General features: G+C 45.5%; 1 protein-coding gene across 2 annotated transcripts; it reads right to left on the bottom strand.

Annotated features, from left to right (window-relative positions):
* Nucleotides 1-944: 944 nt before the first annotated feature.
* DCTN4 (dynactin subunit 4) lies at nucleotides 945-22586 on the bottom strand. Of its 2 annotated transcripts, XM_073567962.1 has the most exons (14): nucleotides 22363-22586; nucleotides 20030-20100; nucleotides 18744-18922; nucleotides 17305-17348; nucleotides 11720-11827; nucleotides 10702-10722; nucleotides 10439-10512; nucleotides 10047-10159; nucleotides 9308-9417; nucleotides 9147-9220; nucleotides 8922-8976; nucleotides 6582-6689; nucleotides 5902-5999; nucleotides 945-5100 (listed from the first exon to the last, which is right to left on the bottom strand). In XM_073567962.1, the coding sequence occupies exons 1-14, from the start codon at nucleotides 22495-22497 to the stop codon at nucleotides 4878-4880; spliced, it is 1413 nt and encodes a 470-aa protein (XP_073424063.1). In that variant the 5' UTR covers nucleotides 22498-22586; the 3' UTR covers nucleotides 945-4877. The 2 variants fall into 2 exon arrangements, with proteins under 2 accessions (XP_073424063.1, XP_073424064.1); XM_073567963.1 differs by lacking the exon at nucleotides 10702-10722.
* Nucleotides 22587-24502: the final 1916 nt, after the last annotated feature.

The raw sequence follows: 24502 nt of genomic DNA, 5'->3' as shown, positions 1-24502 counted from the left end.
GTGTTTCATCGTTCTCTCTACTCAGCAAATTTATCATGCTGGCTAGAAGTTTTTAAAGGTTTGGTTTTTTTTTTAAGAAAAAAAGCATCCACGAACCATCCCTAACTATCCCTGCTCCCAAAGGTACCTTTGAAGGTGAGGAGGTTTGGGCCACCAATCATACTGTTCTACTGTTATTCACTAAGCCATCCCCTTCCCCATCCCAGGGAGCCTGGGACAGATATGCTAGACAGACAGGGGTAACAAAAAGTAACATACAAAACACTCATCAAAAAGGTAGAGGATATATCTATAGGAAAGCAAAGCAAATGGGAATAGGACAATTAGAAAAACATACACCCCAAAACAGCACACAATCTCCAGTAGCAACAACCCAACACAGCGACTCCAAGGGGCGAGGAAGTAAAATTTTCACTGGCAAGGAAGAGAAGGTCTGGCCAGATTTTATAATGAGAAGAAATGACCAGGTCAGGAACAGCTGTAAGATGGAGCTGCAAGTTTCTATCCAGCATAGAAAGGGTCCTTATCCTCTTCAGCACCAAAGGACACAAAACCGATTTAATATGAAACAAAAATACACAGGCTAAATGGAAGATCTGCAACTCACAATACATAGTGATCTTCTAACTCCAGATCTCCCAGGAGGACGTGACCCGATTGTGACGATACAGTGTTGAAAAACAGCAAGTCTGAAACGCATCAGTTTTTGCCTTTTTTTTGCAATATTTTTAATGTACCAGGAACCTTTTAAGCTGTACTAATAACCAAAGAGCTGGATACCTTAATTTGCTTTGTTTCCTACCCTGAGTAGCCTTATTGAGGGAAGAATCCTGGTTTGGATCATTAAGGGCAGAAATCCAAGTGTCCTCTGATGCTTTCTGCAGAGGATCTACAATCTAAGATGTGTAAGCTTGGCCTAATGAACACAAAATGGCAGGCACACGTAACTGCACGGGTTTTATTAACATTACTGCACAGTCACAACATTACACAAGCAATAAGGTGAACCATCTGGCAGCTGACAAGTCTTGGAAGAGTCACCATTTGCTTATACTCCTGCATATAGTCAGTGTGCAAATGCTGCGCACCCCAAGGTGTCCAGCTCAGAGATGGCCGATCCGGTACGGCTCTGTATATTAGACCAGTAAAACATCAATATACTGACAGTCCGCACCAAGCCCAGGGTCTCACACTTCTAGCCGGACCAAGCAATCATATCCTACCAGACGGTAACATTTGGCAAGTTCTAAGTAGAAAGTAAGTAGAAGTCGTTGTGGACTGAACTACTGCAAAGTTGGACCGATCTTGCTTTATACTCTTTAGCCCCAGAAGAAATGAAGGAAACATGAAGCAGAAAGGCTTGTGCTGATACATCGTATACGATAAGCTGCATAATACTATAGACACAATAAATATAGGCTATGCCGGGAGGTCATGCTCTAGGTGCGGCGATGGCATGAATGTAACAAGACCGTTCGTGTATTGGCAGTGACCTACCACAACGGGAGGAAGAGATGGCATCTGCTCCGTGATCTACTAAACACAACATCGATGGCTGAGCAGCTACACTAGAAGGTGATGGATTAGGGTAAGAGTGTGGCCTCCATTTGAAAAAGCTGTTAATCGAGAATTAGCGCAGCTTTCCTACTCTATCTGGTTACTATCACATAAACCAGCGCCGACCGCGTTATAAAAATGAGGCCAAGTTAACTTTCACAGCAACTTAAAGGGGTTGTCCAGGCTTGGGATCCAAGTCTGCCCTCATTATGTGACTACAGACTTGTGAAGGTCAGGATTCTCAAGTGCCGGGTGCATGACGACCGCAAGTAGGCAATTTGCTCACGTGCGGTCACATGCCGACTAAACGTGCGTGGCCTCACTCAACACATGAACTGAGTGAAACCGGGACAGGTCAATGGAAGCGTTCCCATCAGATATAGTGACCTGCCGCAGTCATCACAAGACCATACGTAGCAAGAGCCTTAGTAGAATGTGAAAAAAGCCAAGTATGTAACCCGTCGTTGCGACATCCGTAACATATATGTTGTATCCCATAACAATGTATTGATGTATTTAGAGTTTGCTACACACAAACAAATAAAATAAAACATGTCACATGCTATACATCATAGAAGAAATCAAAGCATTAAATAAAATGTTTAAGGCAAAAGTGAAGAACGTAGCGGTGCTACCTTCAGGATGGAAATGGAGTGATACAAAAAGGTTCATTCGAGGATAATAACTTATTATAGGATCACTTTTTTGTATGGTGTCACTAACACAATGGATCAAAAACTGAAGGCAAAAAATAATGGGGTAGTCCACTTCAAAATGTCCTCTGTGTAAAATTTAAGACAAATGATGGGAATCTGTCAGCAGGTTTTTGGTATGTAATCTGAGATCAGCATGATGTTGGGGCTGAGACCCCGATTCCAGCGATGTAGCACTTGGGTTACTGGGTGCAGCAGTTGTGATAGAATCAGTTTTCTCTGTAGCAGATCCTGGAATGCTGAGCAGTGTATAACCCCACCCACTCCACTGATTGGCTGCTTTCTGTGGTAGGGGCAGGGTTTGACTAGGAGGCACGAGGCAGCTAAACCTGTAGTGATAATCTCCTGCTGATAAAACACTGATCGTACTGAAACTGCAAAACACAGCCTAGTAAGTGACACATTGCTGGAATCAGGATCTCCTCCTCAACATTACAGAAAAGTTATGAGTTTTATCATTGCATCTAATCCTTTTCAGGATTGACCAGCAAATGCACGTGGTTGTTGAGTTCATGTCTTGAGACCCCTTAGACGGTCAGTACAGGTGACTGCAGCCTTATACATATCAATGGAGAATCGTGAGATCTCAGGCTGCAAAAGTCTCCAAGCATCCGATAAAGGCATGCTCACCACTACAACCATTTTGTGTTGACACAATGCAAACGGTCTTGATTAAAAGCTTCCTACTAAGGATCAAAGCGGCCGTAAGACATTACATATTTAGTAGCTTAACTTGGTGATCTACATATGCCGTGCATCACCAGTCTATTAGACTTCGACAGGTACAGAGCAACCACAACCTATATCTTCTGCTGATGTCATTGGCAAAGCAATAGTCGTGCTTGCCCCTGGCGTTAACGATGTCAGGTTAACGATGCATTCATACACGCGTGGCCCCTCCGTGCATCATCAACCTTGACACAATCCATCCCAAAATGGGAATTAGCTCAGTTTTTGATGAAGATTATATAGGCCGATCGAGTACGAGGAGTCAGCATCTATCGCTATATGCCAAGACCAGCCAATACGACTAGGACTCATGTTAATCCTGACTATGTCGACACAGATACAGAGATGACAACCAAGTTGCAACTCACTGAACTCAAACACAAAAGGCTCCATGAAATTTTCGAGCTTGGAGGTGACCAATTAAGCAGAGGGTACGATGTCCAGGGTGCACACCTAACTACTGGAGGTGGGCGAGATAGGACTAGATGAGTCACAATTCATCGAGATCTCCTCAACCAGGCAGATCTTAAAGATTGTGTATGCCATCACCCAAACCACTTCTACAGCATGAAACAGACTGATGAAGATAAACCAGGTCCAGGGTTACACGCATGTCAATGGGTCTTAATACCCTACCATTTTGTGTATTCAGCACCTATACAGAGCCATGTGTCGCCACTGTAACCAACTACAAACGATGGTTGTGTAGTCTGATACTGTGGTTACTGCCATCCATCAGTACCCTACTTTCTAAGCCGGCCATACTCACTAAATGGGTGATCGTTCAACTGAGAGCAGTCAGACGTCTCTGCTGGTAACATATCTCCAAGAGAACAATGTGATCAGCAGTCCGAAATTGGACCTGTCCTATCAACATCTCCCCCCTAACGATCAATCACCTGCGCCCCCATACACAGTGTCGATATAAGTGGGTTTGGCTGACATTAATCTAATGTGTATGGAGGCCTTTACTGGTTGTGAATAGATGGACGGATGTATGAATGTAGTCTTGCAGCTGGTTGCAATGGAGACGCATCGCTCTGCCTAGGAGCTGCAGCCACAAAACAGTAGGAGGTATTTAATCATGACCATTTGCACTGAAGCAATACAAACTGGTTGAAAAAGTGGAAATGTCTTTTAAAGGGTTTTAGGAGCAGATTGCCGGGATCTGGGGATTTAGATTGGGATCATTGGCAACTTAAAGGGATCACTATGCCACGTCACCCTCAAAAATTATGATGCGTCTTAATTCTTTTTACATGGTAACAATCTCCACTCTGTGCGAGAGGATAAGACAAGCATTCGCCATGAACGTCTGAGGAAAATGCCGCCATTTCCTTCCAGTACATAGACATGAACACAGGGCAATGGTGACACCTGCAGGCCACAAATGGACATGCAACCACAATTCTATGAAGAAAAGTAATTGAAAATCTCCTCTCCTAGAGAAGTGAAAAACTCCTTTAAAAAAAAAAAAAAATGGATTCTCTGCCCCATCTTCTTTCACTGTGATATAATGTATCACATGGTAGATAGGATTTGTTTTTGGGGTGGGTGGGGCTATCAGCGATGATGCCGTTTCACACATGTAGTAAGTTCCCTATACATTTGTAGTGGACTCAGACTTGTTACGGGGTCTCCTAGGTTTACATGCGTGTTTCATATCTAGTTTGCCTTTACGTCCAGTGTTTAGGGGGAAATCACAGAGAGACCACCAGAAAAGCTTTCCCACAAGTCACCGCCTCGTAGGCGCAAATGTCCACAAACCTCCCGGAACAAGTACATTAAGCAGCTTGTTCTCCGCACTTTGGTCTCCAGGTGGAAAGGACCATGCTTCTAGTGACATGTTCCTGTGCAGGAACCAAGACGCACGGGGGTCTAAGGGGCGGCAGGTACCACAGGTCCCAGGTCGAGCTCCAAGTGGTGAGCCAGCCACACCGCCTCAGAGCCGGAGTCGCCCTCTTCTGTCGGTCGGATGGGGGTGGGCTGGTTTCTGAAGTCGTGCTTCAGCTTAAAGCTGACGATCACCTTTCCTTTTTCTTGCAGAGGAGTCACCTTGATGAACACCCCGACTTTGTTAGCCTTCCTAAAGGCGACAACGCTGGAAGACAAAAGGAAACTTCTTAGAAAATTAGCCTACCCTAAAGTCTGCGGCGCTGCAGACAATCAACAGAAACTGGAGCAAAGGCAGGGAGTCAGCGCCGTCCAAGGGAGGGCGAGTAATATATTGCAGCTTACACCAGAAAGTTTTCTGAAATGGGACCACCCCTTTAAAGGGAACCTGTCAGCATGTTTTTATACAGTATGGCTGGGTGGGCACATGTCCCCCAGTTAAAAAGATGCCAGAGATGGCATACCCTAGCAATATAGCAATATGCAACCACTTTATACAATGTGTACAGCTCTCTAAAGGGGTTTTTACACTTTTAAAGGGAGGGGATGACTTTAACAAAGAAAGCAGTGTTCATTACACTCCAGAGCTGCCTTTAAGGTGGTTTCTGCAGGCAGGAGAAATTCACATATTTCGCCCGTCAATTAATCAGTGGCCAGGGGCCTGCACTGGTGGGACGTCATCACTTCTTTCTCTTAAATGGCTCCAATTTAAAGAATAAGGGTGGGAAGCACAATCCTCTAATGTTGCATTACTGATAGAGGGATCTATTAGACAGATACATCTGAGGATGTATCAGCGATGTGCCGAGAGGCGTCACAAGAGCAATTGTCAGCACTGGGCTGAGAGAAGCCGTAAATGGTAACTACTATATATACTGCTAGCAGGGCCTTCAGGAAAGCAGTTCGGGTTATTTCTGCTTGGAAATAAAAATGGAGCCACTAATCACACAAGAACGTTGCTGCCTTCTAATATCACTCTAAAATATCATCAGTTCAAGGAGAGACTTACTCCGGGTCATCCTGGAAATTCTGTGGTTCCGCCAGTTCGTCGTATTCGGCAGTAGCATCTTTCCCAGCGAGCACCAGCTCCTTGGTTGGTACGACCACCTGTAATAAAGGTCATTATTAGGGTCTTCATGGACACAGAATATCAGGAAATACAAAGCTGAATGAGCAATTAAGTACACAGATTATATAAAAAAAAAAAAAAAAAAAAAAAAAAGGTGGTCCGAAATACAAAATCCTGATATATTTAATGCCATAATCCAAACTATTCTCTAATATACTATAATTAAAAATTATTTACCTGCACCATCTTTTTTTTTTTTTTAAACAACTTCCTTTTTGATAACACTTTGTTTTGAGAATCCCAGCCCCATTTCAGGGGTTGGGCTAATCCCTGCCTGATGTGCACAGTGACAGTACGCTCTCTCGCTGGCCAAGATCAGCAGTAACGAGCCAAGACCAGAGGGCACTGTCAGTGTGCGTTGTAAGAACACCATGTTTCCAGAGATCAGCTGCGCCCCCGCAAGTAAAAGCACTTGTGGGGGGGGCGTCGCTGGTCTCTGCACACCAGATATTCGGATTTAGGTTGAAAATATTTTTTCTTTCAGACCATCCAGTTAAGGGAAAATTGCTATTTTCAGAAGGTTTTCTAGAAAAAAGTGCATGAGCGGTACCAGCTGTTACCTTGGCAGTGCTGTTAATATCATAGGGATCTCCTTCTTCGCAGGGCATGAGCGTCAAATGGGTCATGTTCTCCACAGGGTTAGTCAGTGTCAGCAGTACTTGGCTCTCCTGCAATACAAAGGAATAGTGCTGCAAAATCTAATGAATAGGGCTGGATAATGGCCATAAATGTCCGACCCGGAACTGCACTTATAACAGGGGGAAAGAGGAGAGAGAAGACAACATTTCATAGGTGAGGAAAAGAAACTCACAGTTCTCTCTGATACCGATACATTCTCACATCTGCTCGATAATTCAGAAGGGTTAATTCTCAGATATAAAAATAGGAGTCCCCCCCCCCCCCCATCATCATCTCACTCCTACTGTCGGCAGACATCTCTCCATTCACAATAGCCACGAGACAGGGGGTCTGTTCAGGAGACAGGTGTGGGTCTCCCCTCCGAGATCCACACCTTACAGACATCAATGGCATAAATGTGGGAGATGGGAGAAATTCAGTGGATCGGTCATCATTATACTGCATGTAGCCCCTGTAATCAGAAACACAGGACACGTCCTCTCTATGATTTTGCCAGTGTAAAAATTTAAAGGGATTGTCCGGTCACCCGATATAGATGGCCGATCCTTAAGGCTATGTGCACACGCTGCGGTTTTTGCTGCGGTTCCGCTGTGATTTTGGCCCTGCGGAACCGCAGCGGTTCCGCAGACATGGTACAGTACCATGTAACCCTATGGGTTTTCAAAACCGCAGTGCCCACACTGCGGTTTTTTTCCGCGCGGTTTTGCTGCTGTTTATAAACCACAGCATGTCAATTGTTTCTGCGGATTCCGCTGCGGTTTCACACCTTTAACATAGTAGAGGTGTGAAACCGCAGGTCACTTTACCTGCGGTTCCGCGGGGAAAAACCCGCAGGTGATTCCGCAGTGTGTGCACATAGCCTTAGACTGGTGAGGGTCTGACACTAGGCACCCCACCAATTAGGCCTCTTTCACACTTCAGCTTTTTGCATCAGTTCAAATCCGCCAAAAAGTCAGACAAGCGGATCCGTTCTGAACGGATGGCACAGGATCTGTTTTCAGACGGATCGAGAGAGACAGAGAGAGAGAATTTTTTTTGTCCGGCACCCAGAAAGAATTTCGGGTTAAATGAGTGTCTGGAGGATCCGCCAGAGAAAAAAACCTTGCAAGCTCAGTTTTGAAATCTTTGAGGATGGTGACGGACAGCAACTTTTGGCGGATCCTCAAAAAAAACGGATGCAACGGACAGCAATCCGTCACAATCCGCCATTAATGGAAGTCAATGGGGGAAAAAAACGGATCCTCAAAAGAAAATTCAGGATCCGTTTTTTTCAAAACCTGGCGGATTGTGACTGATTGTAAAAACTGAAGTGTGAAAGAGGCCTAAGCTGTTTATTAGCTCCATTCAATGTGTCGGGGTGTTGGATGGCCTTTGGATAGGTCATCGGTGTCTTGTGATTGAACCAAGTATCTTATGAAAGGTATCAAACGGGGCAAATCGTCAGAAGTTTGTCCCCACAAGATTTAGCCTTGGCTGATATTTTACCATTTTTAATTTATGTCAGCCACTGAAATGAGCAGTTACGCCCCGATTCATCAGTGTTGGGGTGCGGTGGAGCGTGAGACATCAATTCATTAAGCAAGGCACATTAATAAGGGACATGGCATAAGCCTCGTTTGCCCCACGCCATAAATCCTACCCCAGTCAGGGGCTAGAGTAAGTTTTATGGAGCAAGGAACGCCGCCACTCGTCATCAATTTGATGAGAGGTTGATAAGCCCCGTCACACCCCAGTTGCGCCCACTTTGCAAAAATTGCATGAAAAATGCACCATAAGACATTTTTGCACAGCCTTATGCTGTGCAAAAATTGTGTGACTTTTGAATGCTTTTTTACTCCAGTGTTCTGGCATTAAAGGAGTATTCCCATCTCAAAGATCCTATTCCAATATGTAGGTGTAACAACAATATTAGCACATGCCTCAAATTAGAAATGTAGTTCCGTTCTTCTGATTCGCTATGTGTCTCTTTCCTCAACTGCAGGGCATTGAAGTAGCTTAGGTATTCATAGTTACGACAGGGTGACAGTTATCTGTTAGTGGTTGTAGCCATGGATACCCAAGCTACGACACTGCCCTGCACATAGGGTATGTGACATATAGTGAATCAGAAGAACTACACTACATTACTAATTGGAGGTATTTGCTAATATTATTGTTATTACACCTACTACATATTGGGATAGGATCCTTTAAAGCTTTGATGAATCGGGGTCTATGTTTTTGAATGTTTTTTGAACACACGGATACATTGTGACTCTCACCTTCATGTGACGTAGATTGGGAATGGACATAATTCTTACTTCTGGGACATAACTCCTGCAACAGATCAAAAAAAGAAGCCGTCACAACACTGCAAGTACCCGACAATTCCCTGTGTGATATGATGGAGGTGCCGGCTCGGAGGCTTCATTTTTATAGGAAAATAATGGAGTCACACGAGATCAAAGCTTGGCCTGAAATCTGGATCATTTGCACAAGACACTTACACAGCGACCAGCTGGATCTTGAACTTTATAGAAGTCGGGTTAAACTCCGGCTTACTCAGATTATGTTCACATTTCTGGGAGAAAAAATAAAAAAATCTTATATACAAGCAATATACATGGGAGGCACAATAGGCTGGATATTAGGACAATACTGTACCTACCCGGCAGCGGAGAGAGCGCTTGATTAAGAGATGTTTGTGGCGTGGGTGAAGCTGGGAGGCACAAATGGGCTGGAAGTCGGCCTGCAGGAGGCGCTGGTCCAGAGTGGTGACTGCGAATAGGGAGAGGAAGAAGTTAGAATGCCAAGAGCAGTAGAGCAGGGGGCTTTAACGCCAATATTACCAATACCAAGGTCGATATCTACAAGTGGGGCCCCCTTGATCACCAGAAGAGGGATATGAGGTCACGATTAGGCACTCGGGACCACTGTAATAGTGATCAGTTAAGAAAGTGAGAAGTGGGGCCTTCAGTATTTGATCACCAAAAAAAATAAAATAATGTAAAAGGGTATTACCATCCAATAAAATGATTGCTGGGTTAATAAATCACATTATAATTGTTGGGACCCCCCCCAATCCTGAGGGTAAAGGGGTGGGGCCTCGATCGCCTGAGGGTAAAGGGATGGGACCCCACAATCCTGAGAGTAAAGGGGTGGGACCCCACAATCCTGGTGGGATCCCACCCTCCACAATCTGAAGGGAGAGGCACTCCTCCCCCACAATTCTGAGAGTGAAGGGGTTATTACCCTCCAGGCAGCATTTTCCACTGTACAAGCACTAATTGCGGGAGGCAGTCTTTGCAGTAACAGTTGTGATGGTTTTATCCTTCATTTTTTCTTGCTCAGTAATAAGGGAATCCTAATCCCCTGCCGGGGTACATACCAGCTAGCGGCTGTATTACCTTCTGTTAGGTTGATGGGTCGGGTGTAATAGTCCTCCGGTAATGGTTCCACCTCCTCTAGTGCCTGTGCAGGCTCGATCTTTATCTCCTTCTGATCTTCTCCTTCTTTCAGTCTGGAAGCAGAAGAGGTTCTGAGTCAGCACTAACCCAACCGAAATCGTGTCACCTTGTCACGTTGTGCAGACTTACTGTGTTTCTATGTATAGAAAGTGGAGCTGCAGTGTAAAGAACAGGGAAAAAAACGAAAGAAACAAAAACACAGAGCACCAAAAAGCTAATACAGGGGAAAAACTTCAGGCTTCCAGAAATTAAGAAAATCTAGCTAAGGAGCTTTTATACAGTATATCAGGTGTGTCCATTGGGTTCCTTTTATCAACGGCCAGTTTACTTACGTCAGTCCGGCCAGAGGGGTAATCGGGACTCCGGGTCTCTGACGCTGGAGTCTTGTACCTCGGCCATACTTGTCCTGTGAAAAATTAAAACGTTTGCTCTCACAGCAAAAAAAAAAATTACACATCAATAATCAGTCTCCAAAAAAAAAAAAAAAAAAGAATGTCCAGTTTATGACATAATTAGTGGTGATGGGGTGCCGACTGCGCAATGCTCCAGAGATGAGGAATGGAAAGTAGTAATGAACAGGAGGCCGCGGACTTACCGCTACATGAATAGTATGTTGCTGGAGGATTTCCCAATATTAACCAGCAGAAAGCAACCAGGGTAAAAACAAGAGAGCGACATCAGATTACACAGAAAGGCAGAGGTTTCTTCTGTACAGCCATAACCCTGCCTAAAAGGGACCCCCGGGGTGTACGCTCCGCACAGCAAGCGCATAATGAGAGATTTCCCACTAGGTTAGTTGTCTGCAGATTATAATCATTCTGGACTAACTGGAATAACACCAACTAGTACAAGCAGAGCTGCAGTGTAAAGCATGGTGAAAACCACGCAGGAGGTGCAATTCAAAGAAAACGATATTTCTGGGCTGTAATCCTGGATAATAGCAATTCTTCAAAATACAAGTACAATATGTAATGCAGCCTTATTAAGTGTTTGGGGTGTTGGTGATATTTCGTACGGGGGAGGATGTGGGGAGCCAATGCTCCCCTCTGGTGATTACGCTCCCCCATCCCTGAGCTTTTCCCTCAGGTAAAGCACACCGGGCCATCCACTGAAGTACAGCATCCCAGAGCAGCTCTGCAATCTGAGTAAGGGGTCCTGGACATAACACCCATCTCTGGCTATTATGCCATGCACATGACCTAATAATGCAACCCTGTAGCCACAAAAAAAAAAGAAAAACAGAGAAAGAACCTCTATATAATGCAACGTCCCTCAGGCCCTGCTCTCGGAATCCCCTTAGATCAGTATTCTGTCAGCACCATAGGTGCTCAATCTTCCCAGCATAAATTGCTTCAGTCGTTGCTCAATGGCCTTGCGTCTCTCTCTTCTGCAGCCCATCTAGGCTCCTGATTTTCTGTGTGTCAAAGACTCGCCCCACTTTCTGTAACCCCTATTGGCATCTCGGCCACTAAAGTCGAATTACAGTGGAGACAAGGTAAGATATTGCTTGGCGATAGAATAACATTTTTTATATAAAGCGATTGTCAGACTTATCACATTATCCATTAAGTGGTAAAATCGTGTAGGGAACGATTAAGAAACGTGGTACTTACAGAAAAAGCAAGAGGCATGTAGTTCCTGCGCCGCACCAACTTCTTCCGGTCACGCTCGACCTTCTCTTTCTGTGCGAGCTGCTGGTAATACTCCAACAGCTTGTTAATCTTGAGAAATAAAAGTCAACATTTTACGACAAGTGTGAAAACATGCAATGTCCAGAGATATTACATCATCTGAGACATTTAGCTGACATTTTCCATTACAGGATAATCCATCAAAAGCGCACTCACTCAATACTATATTGGTGCAACCATATCAAGCTTCACGGACATTAGCTGCTTACCAGGATAACTATCCTCGTAATATCGATATCTCTACTTGCTATAAGTGAATGAAAACATTCTGGTTCATATCCAAAGGCTGAAACCCTTTCCTGATCACATCCAAGTCAAAATATATCAGAACTGTCTTGTAACCCTGTGCTTAAAGGGGATCTGTCAGCAGGTTTTTGCTACCTCATCTGAGAGCAGCATGACGTAGGCAAAGAGAAGCTGAATTCAATGACGTATCACTTCGATAACTGGGTGCAGCCTTTCTCACACAATCAAGAGTTCATAGATTTAGCAATGCAGCAGAGATGAGAAAGCAAACTCCGCCCACAGCAGGCTCTGTATGCACAATGTCCATAGACAGTGAGCTGTCTATTACAGGAGGGGCGGAGTCAGACTAGCATGCTGTAGTCTCAGCAGTGATAAGCTCATGGTGCTAAAACAATCACTGTAAGCAAATTAAACCACTGAGCTTGATAAGAGAGGTATCCCTGAATTCTGTGCTTTAACCCCTACAGCATGCTGTATCCAGATTGCATAGCAAAAACCTACTGACAGATTCCCTTTAAGTCAAAAGTGAACAGGGCTGCAGTCCGGCCTCAGGGTGCAGAAGGTGTAATCACTTTTCCAGGGTAATTCAGCATAATGCCATTAGGGGTAAATTACCGTATGATTTCAGATCTCCAGCATTATAATAATTTCTTCTTCTCTATTTTTTATTGCAAAACAGCTAATAAAGTTACATTTATCCCTTAAAATGCCAAGCAAAAAGTTATTCACAAATACTAAATGTATCCCCTATCCATAGGTACTGATTGCTGGGGGTTCAACCGCTGATACAGTCAGCAATCCCAAAAACATGGCTCTGGAACCTGGGCCTGTATTGGATGGGCTGGAGCAGCCATGCGCGGCCTCCTCTCCATTCATTGTCTATAGGATTGCAGATCCGTAGATTAAAGGCCGAGCACGTACAACTCCGGGCCGCTCAAGACGGAGCTGAGCTCTGCAGAGACCAGATGCCTGATCTCAGGACTGATTGGGTCTCAGGTAGGACCCACAGGATAATCTAATATTTTGGGAATAACCCTTTAAGAACCCCATTTACATAGTTGAGATTATGCTGCAGTCCTATGTAATACCAAACAGAACAACGTAAAGTCAGAGTGCACAGATGTAGCAGATTTGAGCTTGTGCTACAATCTTCGGTGCCGCTGGAAACGGAGAAGAGCCGATGTCCCTGAATCATCATTGCCTTTAATAATAATAATAAATTTTATTTTTATAGCGCCGACATATTCCGCAGCACTTTACATTTCAGAGGGGATTTGTACAGACAATAGACATTACAGCATAACAATAATCACATACAGTAGATTATAACAAATACCAAGAGGAGTGAGGGCCCTGCTCGCAAGCTTACAGTCTATGAGGAAAGAGGTAGACACGAAAGGTGGGTGGTAACAGTTGCCCTGATTGTATGGACCAGCCATAATGTTAAGTGTGTAACAGTACAGACACAGAGGGCTAATGGATGCATAAAGCATGTGGGAACATGATGCTGGGAACCTGGTTATGGTAAAACTTTTGGCTCTGCCACACAGGGATAGGTTAGGTTAATGTGTTGAGGCGATAGGCCAGTCTGAATAAATGCGTTTTCAGGACACGCTTAAAATTGTGGGGATTGGGGACTAATCGTATTGACATGGGAAGTGCATTCCAAAGAATTGGCGCGGCACGTGTAAAGTCTTGGAGACGGGAGTGGGAGGTTCTGACTATTGAGGATACTAACCTCAGGTCATCAGCAGAACGGAGGGCGCGGGTAGGGTGGTATACTGAAACAAGGGAGGAGATGTAGGGTGGTGCTGAGCCATGGAGGGCTTTGTGGGTGAGGGTAATAAGTTTATACTGAATTCTGGAGTGGATGGGTAGCCAGTGTAATGACTGGCACAAGGTAGAGGCATCGGTGTAACGATTGGTGAGGAATATGATCCTGGCTGCAGCATTCAAGACAGATTGGAGAGGGGAGAGTTTGGTAAGAGGGAGACCGATTAGAAGAGAGTTACAATAGTCGAGACGAGAATGAATAAGAGAAACAGTAAGAGTTTTTGCAGAGTCAAAAGTAAGAAAAGGTCGAATTCTAGAAATGTTTTTGAGGTGCAGATGACAAGAGCGAGCCAGTGATCGAATGTGGGGGGCAAAGGAAAGCTCGGAATCAAGTATGACCCCAAGACAGCGGGCATGTTGCTGGGGAGTAATAGTGGAACCACACACGGAAATGGCAATGTCGGGTGTAGGTACATTAGTAGCGGGAGGAAACACCAGGAGTTCAGTCTTTGACAGGTTCAGTTTCAGATATAGTGAGGACATGATATTAGACACAGCGTTTAGACAATCGCCAGTGTTTTCTAGAAAGGCTGGCGTGATGTCAGGAGAAGAAGCGTATAATTGGGTGTCATCAGCATAGAGATGGTACTGGAAACCAAATCTACTGATTGTTTGACCAATAGGGGCAGTGTACAAGGAGAAGAGGAGGGGGCCTAGAACCGATCCTTGAGGAACCCCAACAGTAAGGAGAAGGTGAGAGGAGGAGGAACCGGCAAAAGAAACAGTAAAGGAGCGGTCGGAGAGATAGGAGGAGAACCAGGAGAGAACGGTGTCCTTGAGGCCAATGGAATGGAGCATAGTGAGGAGGAGCTGATGATCCACAGTGTCGAATGCTGCAGAGAGATCCAAGAGAATTAGCATGGAGTAATGACCATTTGATTTAGCTGTTAGCAGATCATTAGAGACTTTAGTGAGGGCAGTTTCAGTGGAGTGTAAAGAGCGGAAACCGGATTGGAGAGGGTCGAGAACAGAGTTTTCTGAGAGATAGCGGATAAGACGGGAGTGGACCAGGCGTTCCAGGAGTTTAGAGATGAAGGGAAGATTAGAGACAGGTCTATAGTTAGCGGCACAGTTTTGGTCGAGGGATGGTTTTTTAAGTAGTGGATGTATGATAGCATGCTTAAATGAGGAGGGAAAAATACCAGAAGAGAGAGAGAGGTTAAATATTTTAGTTAGGTGAGGGGTGACAGCAGGGGAAAGGGACTGGAGAAGATGTGCCGGAAATGGGTCACTGGTGCAAGTAGTTGGGCGAGAAGATGCAAGGAGCCTGCTTACTTCTTCTTCTGTGACTGGTTCAAAATCAGAGAGTGAGTTAGATGCAGTGGGGGAGGGAGGACAGTGCATGGTATGAGGGGATTTGGAGATAATTTCCTGTCGGATCTGGTCAATTTTTTCTTTGAAGTAATTGGCCAGATCGTCAGCTTGGAGCTCCGTGGTTGGGGCCTGTACTCTTGGATTGAGTAGAGAATGAAATGTGTCAAAGAGACGTTTCGGGTTATTGGACAGTGAGATGATGAGGGTGTTGAAATAGGTTTGTTTGGAGAGGTGAAGGGCAGTGTTGTATGTTCTAAGCATAAACTTAAAATGGATGAAATCTTCGTGTAGTTTGGATTTTCTCCACAGACGTTCGGCGCACCTGGAGCACCGCTGCAGGAAACGTGTTTGCACCGTGTGCCAGGGTTGTCGCCGTCTGCGTTGTGGTGTTCTATTTATAGGGGGTGCAAATTCATCCAGGGCACTTTGAAGTGTTTCATTGTAATGCTTCAATGCAGAATCAGGACATGAGAGGGAGGAGATAGGGGCCAATGAAGACTGCAAGTTCTTCAGAAGTTTCTGGGTGTTAATGGCCTGTATGTTTCTATAAGTCTGGACAGTGGGGGTGACCTGAGCAGCCTGGCAGTTCTTTATAGAGAATGAAAGAAGATTGTGGTCAGAGAGCGGGAGAGGGGAGTTTGCAAAATCATCCACTGCACAAAGCCGAGAGAAGACCAAGTCGAGGGAGTTTCCGTCTTCATGCGTTGGAGAATTAGTAAGCTGCGAAAGGCCAAATGAGGAGGTTAGAGATAAAAGGTGAGTAGCAGATGGGGAGAGGGGAAGAGCAATGGGGATGTTGAAATCTCCCATGATGAGGGTAGGGATGTCACAGGAGAGAAAATGTGGAAGCCAAGTGGCAAAATGATCCAGGAACTGATGGGAGGGGCCGGGAGGACGATACACCACCGCCACTCGCATGGAGAAGGGGGTGTAGAGTCTGACGGCATGGACCTCAAAAGAAGGGAAGACAAGTGAGGGTACTTGAGGGATAACCTGAAAGGTACATTTTGGTGATAGGAGCAGACCAACGCCTCCACCAGCTCTATTGTCTGATCTTGGGGTATGAGAGAAGTGTAGCCCCCCGTATGAAAGAGCAACAGCAGCGGTAGTATCTGACTGCTGGATCCAGGTTTCAGTAAGAGCCAGGAGGTTAAGAGAATTAGAAAGGAAGAAGTCATGAATGAAGGAGAGTTTGTTACACACTGAGCGAGAATTCCAAAGTGCACAATTAAGAGAGACAGATGGCATGCAGGGAATATTAATAAGATTAGAGGGGTTTCTGAGTGTAGAAGTGGGGGGGTTTGACTTTCTATAACATGGGGGACCAGGGTTGGGAGCAATGTCTCCTGCAACTAGGAGAAGGAGGATAGAAAGAGTGAGCAGATGGTTAAGTGATTTGTGAGAGCGTCTCTGGTGTTGAATGGTGGGACTGGCTGGATCTGTGCAATTTAACAATGTGAAAAGAGCATGAGTGCTATACATAGGAGAGGAAAGAAGCGAGGGGCCAATATGGATGGAGTGTGGAGAGTTAATGCCAGGGCGGTGGATGTGTGTGAATGCAGCGGCCAGGATAAAAATTACACAAATGCATATGGTATATATTTGTTGTACTCCAAATGTACAGGGTGTAGATGTATATAAATGTCTTACCTGTCTCCTGCCCTGTCTAACTGCCATGTTATAACTGCCAGAAGTACTTTGATACATGTACTTAGATTACATGTGCATAAATGCGTCTGTGTTTTGTTTTTCCCTGTTGTCCAGTGCACCACATTATAAGACGAATGATGCACAACTCATGCCCGTGAAAAGAAAACAAGCCTCATATGGCTATATGGATGGAAAAATAAAAAAAAATTCTAGCTCTTTGAGGAATGGGAAGGAAAATGAAAAAATGTAACATGGTCGCAACATGAAGGGGTTAAAGCAAGATCTCAAAAAGCTGCAATAACGCAGCCTGCGGTTGGTGTATCCGCTGACAGGTTCCCTATAAATGCCAGATAGCGCCTGAGAGCTTACATACATGTGTTACTGCGACCGTTACAATCCCAATTACAAGGTACGTGTGGGAGGAGGACAGGTCCCCATTAGGTTCCACATCTCGCAGCACTTACCCTCTGGTTGTGTGGATTCTCAGGCTCCTGCCATCCGCCGCTCGCTGCAAAAGAGGATTCATAACCGGTAAGAAACGGAACGATGAAGGGCAGATAATCGTGCATGGACAACTTGTTCATGATATTCTGTCCCTTACATGGTGCCATTTGGGCACGCTGCAGTGGGTGGCCTCTAAATAAGGAGCAAGACTCCCCCGAGCGATTGATCAGAAGTCTCTCCCATCAGAGGCACAAAGCAAAAGCCGGGAAGAGACACTGGCTGTTGGCCTTTGACAGATGCATGGAGATTAGGCTTAAAGGGGGTGTTGCATCTTCAATCTTAAGAGATATCTAGGACTTTGTGAAAAACAAAAAATGTACCTAAGCACTGACAGGTAGGTAGTTGCTGCCTCCTCCTCTTGCCGGCAGTTCAGCCGCCTCTGCTGACATGTTGACAGAGCGGCAGCTTCTTCTTCGCTCCTCTCTGTTGACAGCGCAGGACTTTAACGTCATTCTCATTGACAGCCGGCTCCCTCAGTTAGGCAGTGGGAATCCGGATATCAATGAGAATGATGTCAGTCCCTTCCTGTCAACAGAGTGGAGCGGAGAAGACATGATGTCAGCAGAGGCAGCTGTATCCCAGGCAGGAGCGGGCTGTGACCGCAATATGCCAGCAATGAATGATGCGGGGCATAACAGGCAGGTAGCTGCCGGTTAGTGCTTAGGCACATTTTTTTGTTTTCCCCTTTAATGACACTGAGCTCACCTGACTCCCAGATTACTTGGGCGCAGAGCTCTCCTGATGACTGATGGTTTGGAGGAGCGGCATAATCAATGCCCACCAGTCTAAACTATAAGCAAAGGAGTACAGTGACCTTGAAGATGGCCACTTCTATAGAAAAAAAAAAAGCATGTAAGCAGTGCACTCAAACTAGAATAACCCCCGCTGATAGACTGCAGAGGTGGCTGGTAAACTTGGTATCGAGAGGTCATTTTCTTTTGTTGAGAACGGAGAGGATGATTAATAAGAGGTAAACTACATAGTTTGCTTGTTTCTACAAAGCAGTTTGCAATTTTACCCACTTCCATAGAAGAGATGATCCCTTTGATAGGGTCGTGAAGCGTCTCCCATTGCCACTCTGGGCAGTGAGAAATGCTGCTGCCCACTGAGCAGGAAAGTTTGCCGAGTGTTTGGATGTCTAGTAGTGATGAGCGAACGTCCTCGGATAAGGAGAGGAGATGCCCAATTGTCCTTAAAGGGTACACACACACACACACACACACACACACACACACACACAAGAAAACAAGTAACACAGGAATGGTCGGCCAAATTGAGAGCTCCTGTATACTGTGGAAAATGACAGAAGTAGCTTTCGGATGAATGATTGACGATTGTTTGGCCGACAACTACCGGATGTGTGTGGGGTGGGGCACTTTGGACTATGTAACATACTCACCCACTGACTTGTCGGCCATCCCAACATCTCTGGAGGTCCAGCGGCAAAAGCCACAAGCGAGATAATAGGCTTTCTTCATGGTGGTCTTGGCCGGATCATCAGGAAGAGGAGATGGAATGCTGGTGGCCCGGGTGGAGAGAGTGTGCATACAGCATGGGCAGTCAAAGCAGTTCGCGCACCTGCACAGATAGAATAGGTCCATCAATAATCCATCATCAAATAATTAAAGGGATGTGCCATGATTACCTAACCTACGGAGACCCTGGTGATCCGCTAACAGTGCCCAGCAGAAATTCCCACATAGACACCATGTAAATCACAAGTGCTGCAGTATAAAATAACCTCATCATGATCACCATCAGATCTCTGATTACCGTCAGTGAATGAAACGTTACTGATCATGAAAAACCAAAGAAATGAGCCGGAGCATGAAGTTGGTATATGTGCAATGTATAGGAGCACGTTCACACTATGCCCATGTAATAGACAAAATCTAAGAGACACAAAATGAGCATATACCCTGCTGCAAGAAAATAGTGATAGCGTGCTTTGTTTACACTGTTTTTGATTAAAAAAAAAATAGCATAAAAGCCGTGGGATGGCTTTTAAGATCTTTTGAACAAAAACAGTGTTACTAAGTGCCCTATGTTATTTATATGTACTGCTACTTTTTACTTGCAGCAGAGTATATCCTCATTTTGTTTCTATCTTCGGCTTTGTCTGTTTAGCGGCCAGTGTGAACATGCTCCGACACGTTGCATGTACACCAACTTATACTACAGTTAATTTCTTTCGGTTTTATTACATTTTTTTACCGAGGTTAAACCCGGTGCCGATTATGTCCTGCCATCATGTGCCATTACATGTATCAAAGCTCTCATGTAATAAATTGTGCTGCTGTGTCACAAGTCTATGATCAGGACAGGATTTCAGGACCTAGACTTGGACAAGAAGGTTTCCATTCACTGGCAGCAATACTTATTACAGAAAAATGTGTCAGAGGCATGTCCGCCGCGGTATAACCACCGGAGAGGCCATTAATGTCTTGTGAGATGCAGATCCTGAGATCTTTTCATATGACACACTGCCAGGAGTAGGAGATCAAATATATAGCAAGTGAGCATGAGGATCAGACACGAAGCCTCCCAGCCGTCACGTGACGCCGGGTGTGTGGGCTACACCTATAATTATACATAGGAGGAAATAAAGGGATGCAAGCGAAATGGAAAGAGGAGAGATCACAGGGGAGAAATTAAAATGCAAGATTGTGGGACAGAACGACCGACCTGTTCTTCTTCAGCTTGGCCTCGGCCGACGGCATATTCTCTAAGCAGCTGGGACAATAATGAGAGTCCACCTGTAGGAAAGAACGGAAAGATGAATGGCGTGCACAGCAAAGACTATAAATCCGGTCCAGCATCCACTGAACTCCCACCTATATTTTGATTGCAGGAAAAGGTGCTTTAAAGGGATCCCCAGTCATAACATACTGATGACCTGTACATAATATAGGTCAGTAGGGGTTGACCACTACTCGGGATACCCCTATGTTTCCTCGCATTACAATAATAACTCCTATACTCACTTCTGATACCATCCCAGCAGGGTCAGCGCTTGTGCTCCCGGGGCTTGTGTGACATTATGTCACGTGATCCCTGGGGCCAATCAGAGGGGGCTTTGCTCTCTCCTCCTTCAAACAAATTAAGACATCTGTAAGAAGTAAGAGCTGTCCTGGCAGCAGGGATCACGTGACAATGTCACGCTAGCCCCGAGGGCAGACGGTGCCGACCCCGGAAGTGAATATAGGTGTTAGGGGGAAACATATGGATTTAGAAGAGGTTGTCTGAACAGTGGACACCCCCTTGGTCACTGAAGCAAATAACAGCTGATTAGTGGGTGTTCTGGGCATCTGACCCCGGCTGATCAGATATTGATGGATAAGTCTTCAATATGTTATGACAGGACAAATTCCTTTAAAAGGACGTGTTCCAGCCCACACAAATTAAAAGCTTTCATTGGATGGTAAGCATCTGCAGATCAGTGGGGTACATCCAGTCAGAGATCCCCCATTCTTCTCATATGACCCACATCAACTCAGTAGTTCTCACGTTTCCAGCAAGTTTAGGCTGGAGAACCCCTTTAAAAGAAAGCATTTGCTCCTTTCCTGTTAACTGATCACAAGGGGCACAACGCTGGAGCAGCGAGCGATCCAGTGGATGAGTGACGATCATTTTTCTATTTTTTTTCTATTTTCTTTTTTAATCCCTCTGCACCCCTGATAATTACATTTTTTACGCTTTATAAGCTTTTTTTTTTTTAATTTTCCTCACCCGTACCCAAATGAGAGTGTGCTGTATTAAAGGGACAAGTTGGAGCTTTAAATGATACTATTCATTTTACACTATAGTGCGCTGGAAAATGGAACAAAAAAAACCACATTCCAGTGTTGTTTTTTCAGCCTCGTCATTACCAAACACCATAGAGATAAACCGTATTTTGTGCAATAGGCGACTTTTTTTGATAACCTTTGGGGGTACAAATGTTTTATTGATTTTTTTTATGCATTTATTGTATTTGTTTTCTAAAACGGTACAAAAAATTGTTTAAAAAAAAGTATATTTTTTTAAAAAAATATGTTTCACTTTTTTTTTTTTTAACAAACTTTTTTTTTGTACTTCCCCATAGGGCACGTGAACCTGTGATTGCTTGGTGGCTTATACATGATATTGCTATACGACAGGAACATACAGAGGTCGGTGACGGGAACTTCGGTAGGGCACCGCTGCCATGGCAACCCATTGCCCCCCCCATAAGTGCCACGGGAGAACGATGGGCGCCCGTGACCGCGTGCCATTTACGTGCCGAAGTCAGAGATTGCAAGAGGCATATAAGTGGTTAAATAGCGGCAATCGGTACAGCTGGCGCCCTCCTCATGCGCTGACCACTCCATACATCCACGGCCGACGTTGGGAAGGGGCTAATTAGTGCAGAATTTGAGCCTAAACCGGACACAAGCTGCTGATACATTATTCTGTCGTGTTCCTCAGTTGTCCCTCCTGGCAATGCGCGAGACCATTAGACACGGAGCGTCTCCATTCCCCTCCTCAATAGGGGAACTTTGATGGAGGAGACGGTAACATCCTGTTAATAATGCATTCAGACATTTCCAGGAGTAACAGAGGGGCAGCACCACACCAGAGCCAAGGTGGCAGAGAATTGCTATAGCCATAATCACTCTAAATGTGGAGGGACTTTCACGACAGCACAAACAGGGACGCTTTACGGCAGCGTTGTATCAGTGTCTGCCCGGACTAGGCCTCAGAGAGACCACGGCCTTTCCTAAAGCTGCAGCCTGGAACCGGTGCTGCATCATCCCAGCCGATGTGACACTGACAGGCAGCCATCCAATCAGCGCTTAGAACGTTCCCACAAACAACCAATCACAGCACACACACCTCAAAACCCAGCCCAATACAAAGGCGGGAATGTGTGACTGACATCTGAAAGTAGCCAATCAAAGAGAAGCTAAGAGAGATTCCTGCTATTCCATTGGACAGAATAGGGACGCACGGTCTATAATGATGCCGGATTAATAAAAGCGGCTTGGTGGCGGATTTACCTCGTGAGAGACGCATTCTAGAGAGCGGAGCTCGCTGCAATACCGGCAGAAGTACAGCTGAGATAACGGAGCTCGGATTTCCTTCTCGCCGTGAACCAAGTACAAGACTCTCTCCAGCTGAAGCAGAGACGCCATTTTCCGAAGTGCCCCGCCCTCGAGGTCACGTGACCAGGGTGGGTGCGGCTGCTTGCACCCTCTCTGGTGACGTAACACACATAGATCACGTGACATCAAGTGCTCCCTTCCGTTTTGATTCTGAAAACTTTATTGACAAGTACATGAACAAGGCCATGATGTGATAGAGAGCAGTCTGCCTTATGTATTTCCTCACAAGGCAGGTTACAGAGCCGGGTACAAACTTCTATAATTTTCTGGCCAATTTTGTAAAAAAAAAAAAAAAAAAATCTTACCCACCACCATCCATGTATATGAAGCACCAAACAATTCAGACCCTGTACAAGACTCCTTTAATGCATACTCCAGATTAGATCTGCTGAAATAGACCCCCAAAGGACAGTAATTCAGACATAGAAAGTTATGCAGACGCTTAATGCCAGCCCGAGACCCCCCAAACTAAGTAATACAGGCCCAAGAGCTGAACCTGTAAAGTAATACGGACTGCAGACCAGACCCCCTAAAGTAATAGACTCCTAACCTGACCCAGTAAGATAATACTGACCCAAGAGCAGACCTCCTAAAGTAAGACAGACCCATGAGCAGACCCCTTAAAATAATACAGACACAAGAGCAGACCCCCTAAAGTAATACAGACCCAGTAGCAAACCCTCTAAAGCAGTGATCCCAAACTCCAGTCCTCGCGGACCCCAACATATCATGTGTTCAGGATTTCCTTAGTATTTCACAGGTGATGGAAGTATCAAGGCATCAGAAATTCTTTCACATGTGTAGCTGGGTCGCCCTCCCAGGGCTGAGTGGTACTCGGTACTGGGCCGGTGTTAGGGGAATGTGTCACAGTAGCGGTGACCCGGTCCGTGGCCCTGGGCGCCCAAGTAATGGGGGAATGTAGTTAATGGAATAGTTTGTGACGCCACCTGTGGTGCTCGGCAAGGGAAGTGTTAAGCCGACACTGCAGACAGATCCGCTGGGACTGATGGTATGGTGCAGCAAGGGTGTAAAAGCTCCCCACAGGTGAAGCTATAGTCCTAGGGCAGTGTAGAGGTGGTTGGCACGGGGATGCAGCAGTGCCGTAAGGGTAGGAAGCAGACAAGACACAGCGGGGTGCAATTTCTGTACCTTTACTTGATAACTGCAGTCCAGGGTCCTGATTACAGATGGTAACAGAGCAGGCTAGCCTGGAAGCAACTCAGGGATTCTCTCTCAGCAGACGGGCTGTGCAGTCTCCTACCTAGCGCTTGTTTGAATGAAGTACTCCTAGTACTGAGTTACACTGAAGTTCCTCCTGTCAGATGTTCTCAAGAACCTTACTTGCACGGCAGACAGCTGTAGCCTATCTCGGGGGCTCCTTTCTGCTGAGTCCCGGCTCTCTATCCAAGCTGCTGTTGTGCCCTCAAGTCTTAGATGGGAGTAGGGCATTTACAGCCTCCTACTCCTCTGGTATCTGTTGCAGGACCGTTAGTATCCGTACAACCGTGGAGACCAGGCTCCAGTTCATGAGCTCACTGTGAGGGAGCTCTCCTTTCCCAGCTCAACCTCCAGCTTCTCTCTACATGTCCGCACACTTCACCCTCCCCAGACTAACTAACTACTTCCTCTTGGCCCTTAGAGAGCACTCCTCCCCTTAATCCCGGTTCAGAGTTCCCCCTGCTGGCCTGGAGTAGAACTGTGTTGCATGCATAGATTGACTGCGAGAGAGACCCATCATTGCCTCCAAGCCTGGCATTACCCTCCCCTGGAGGAAGGCAAAGCCACTGTGGCGACCATACTCCTAGGGGCGCCACATAACACTATGGAAATCCTGAAAACATGACCTGTTGGGGTCCGCGAGGATTGGAGTTTGGGAAGTGGGAACAACTGTTCTAAAGTAATACAGACCCAAGAGCAAACTCCTAAAATAATACAGACACAAGAGCAGACCCCATAAAGTAATATGGACCCAAGAGCAGACCTCTTAAAGTAATACAGGCCCAAGAGCAGACCCCCTAAAGTAATAGACTCCCAA

Source organism: Dendrobates tinctorius, unplaced genomic scaffold (assembly GCF_039654945.1).
Source record: "Dendrobates tinctorius isolate UK_male_01 unplaced genomic scaffold, ASM3965494v1 ptg000020l, whole genome shotgun sequence".
In the NCBI taxonomy this organism is placed as follows: domain Eukaryota; kingdom Metazoa; phylum Chordata; class Amphibia; order Anura; family Dendrobatidae; genus Dendrobates; species Dendrobates tinctorius.
Note: the sequence above shows the minus strand (reverse complement) of the source record. Positions and strands in the feature narration are given on the sequence as shown.

What these genes read in the sequence shown, in the direction of transcription:
- DCTN4 (XM_073567962.1), bottom strand. Translation starts at nt 22,497, where the DNA reads ATGGCGTCTCTGCTTCAGCTGGAGAGAGTCTTGTACTTGGTTCACGGC. An exon ending in AGAATCCACACAACCAGAGG is followed by an intron (nt 11,828 to 17,304) that starts GTAAGTGCTGCG and finishes TTATTTCTCAAG; the next exon opens with ATTAACAAGCTGTTGGAGTA. An exon ending in ACATGCCTCTTGCTTTTTCT is followed by an intron (nt 10,723 to 11,719) that starts GTAAGTACCACG and finishes GAAATCCTCCAG; the next exon opens with CAACATACTATTCATGTAGC.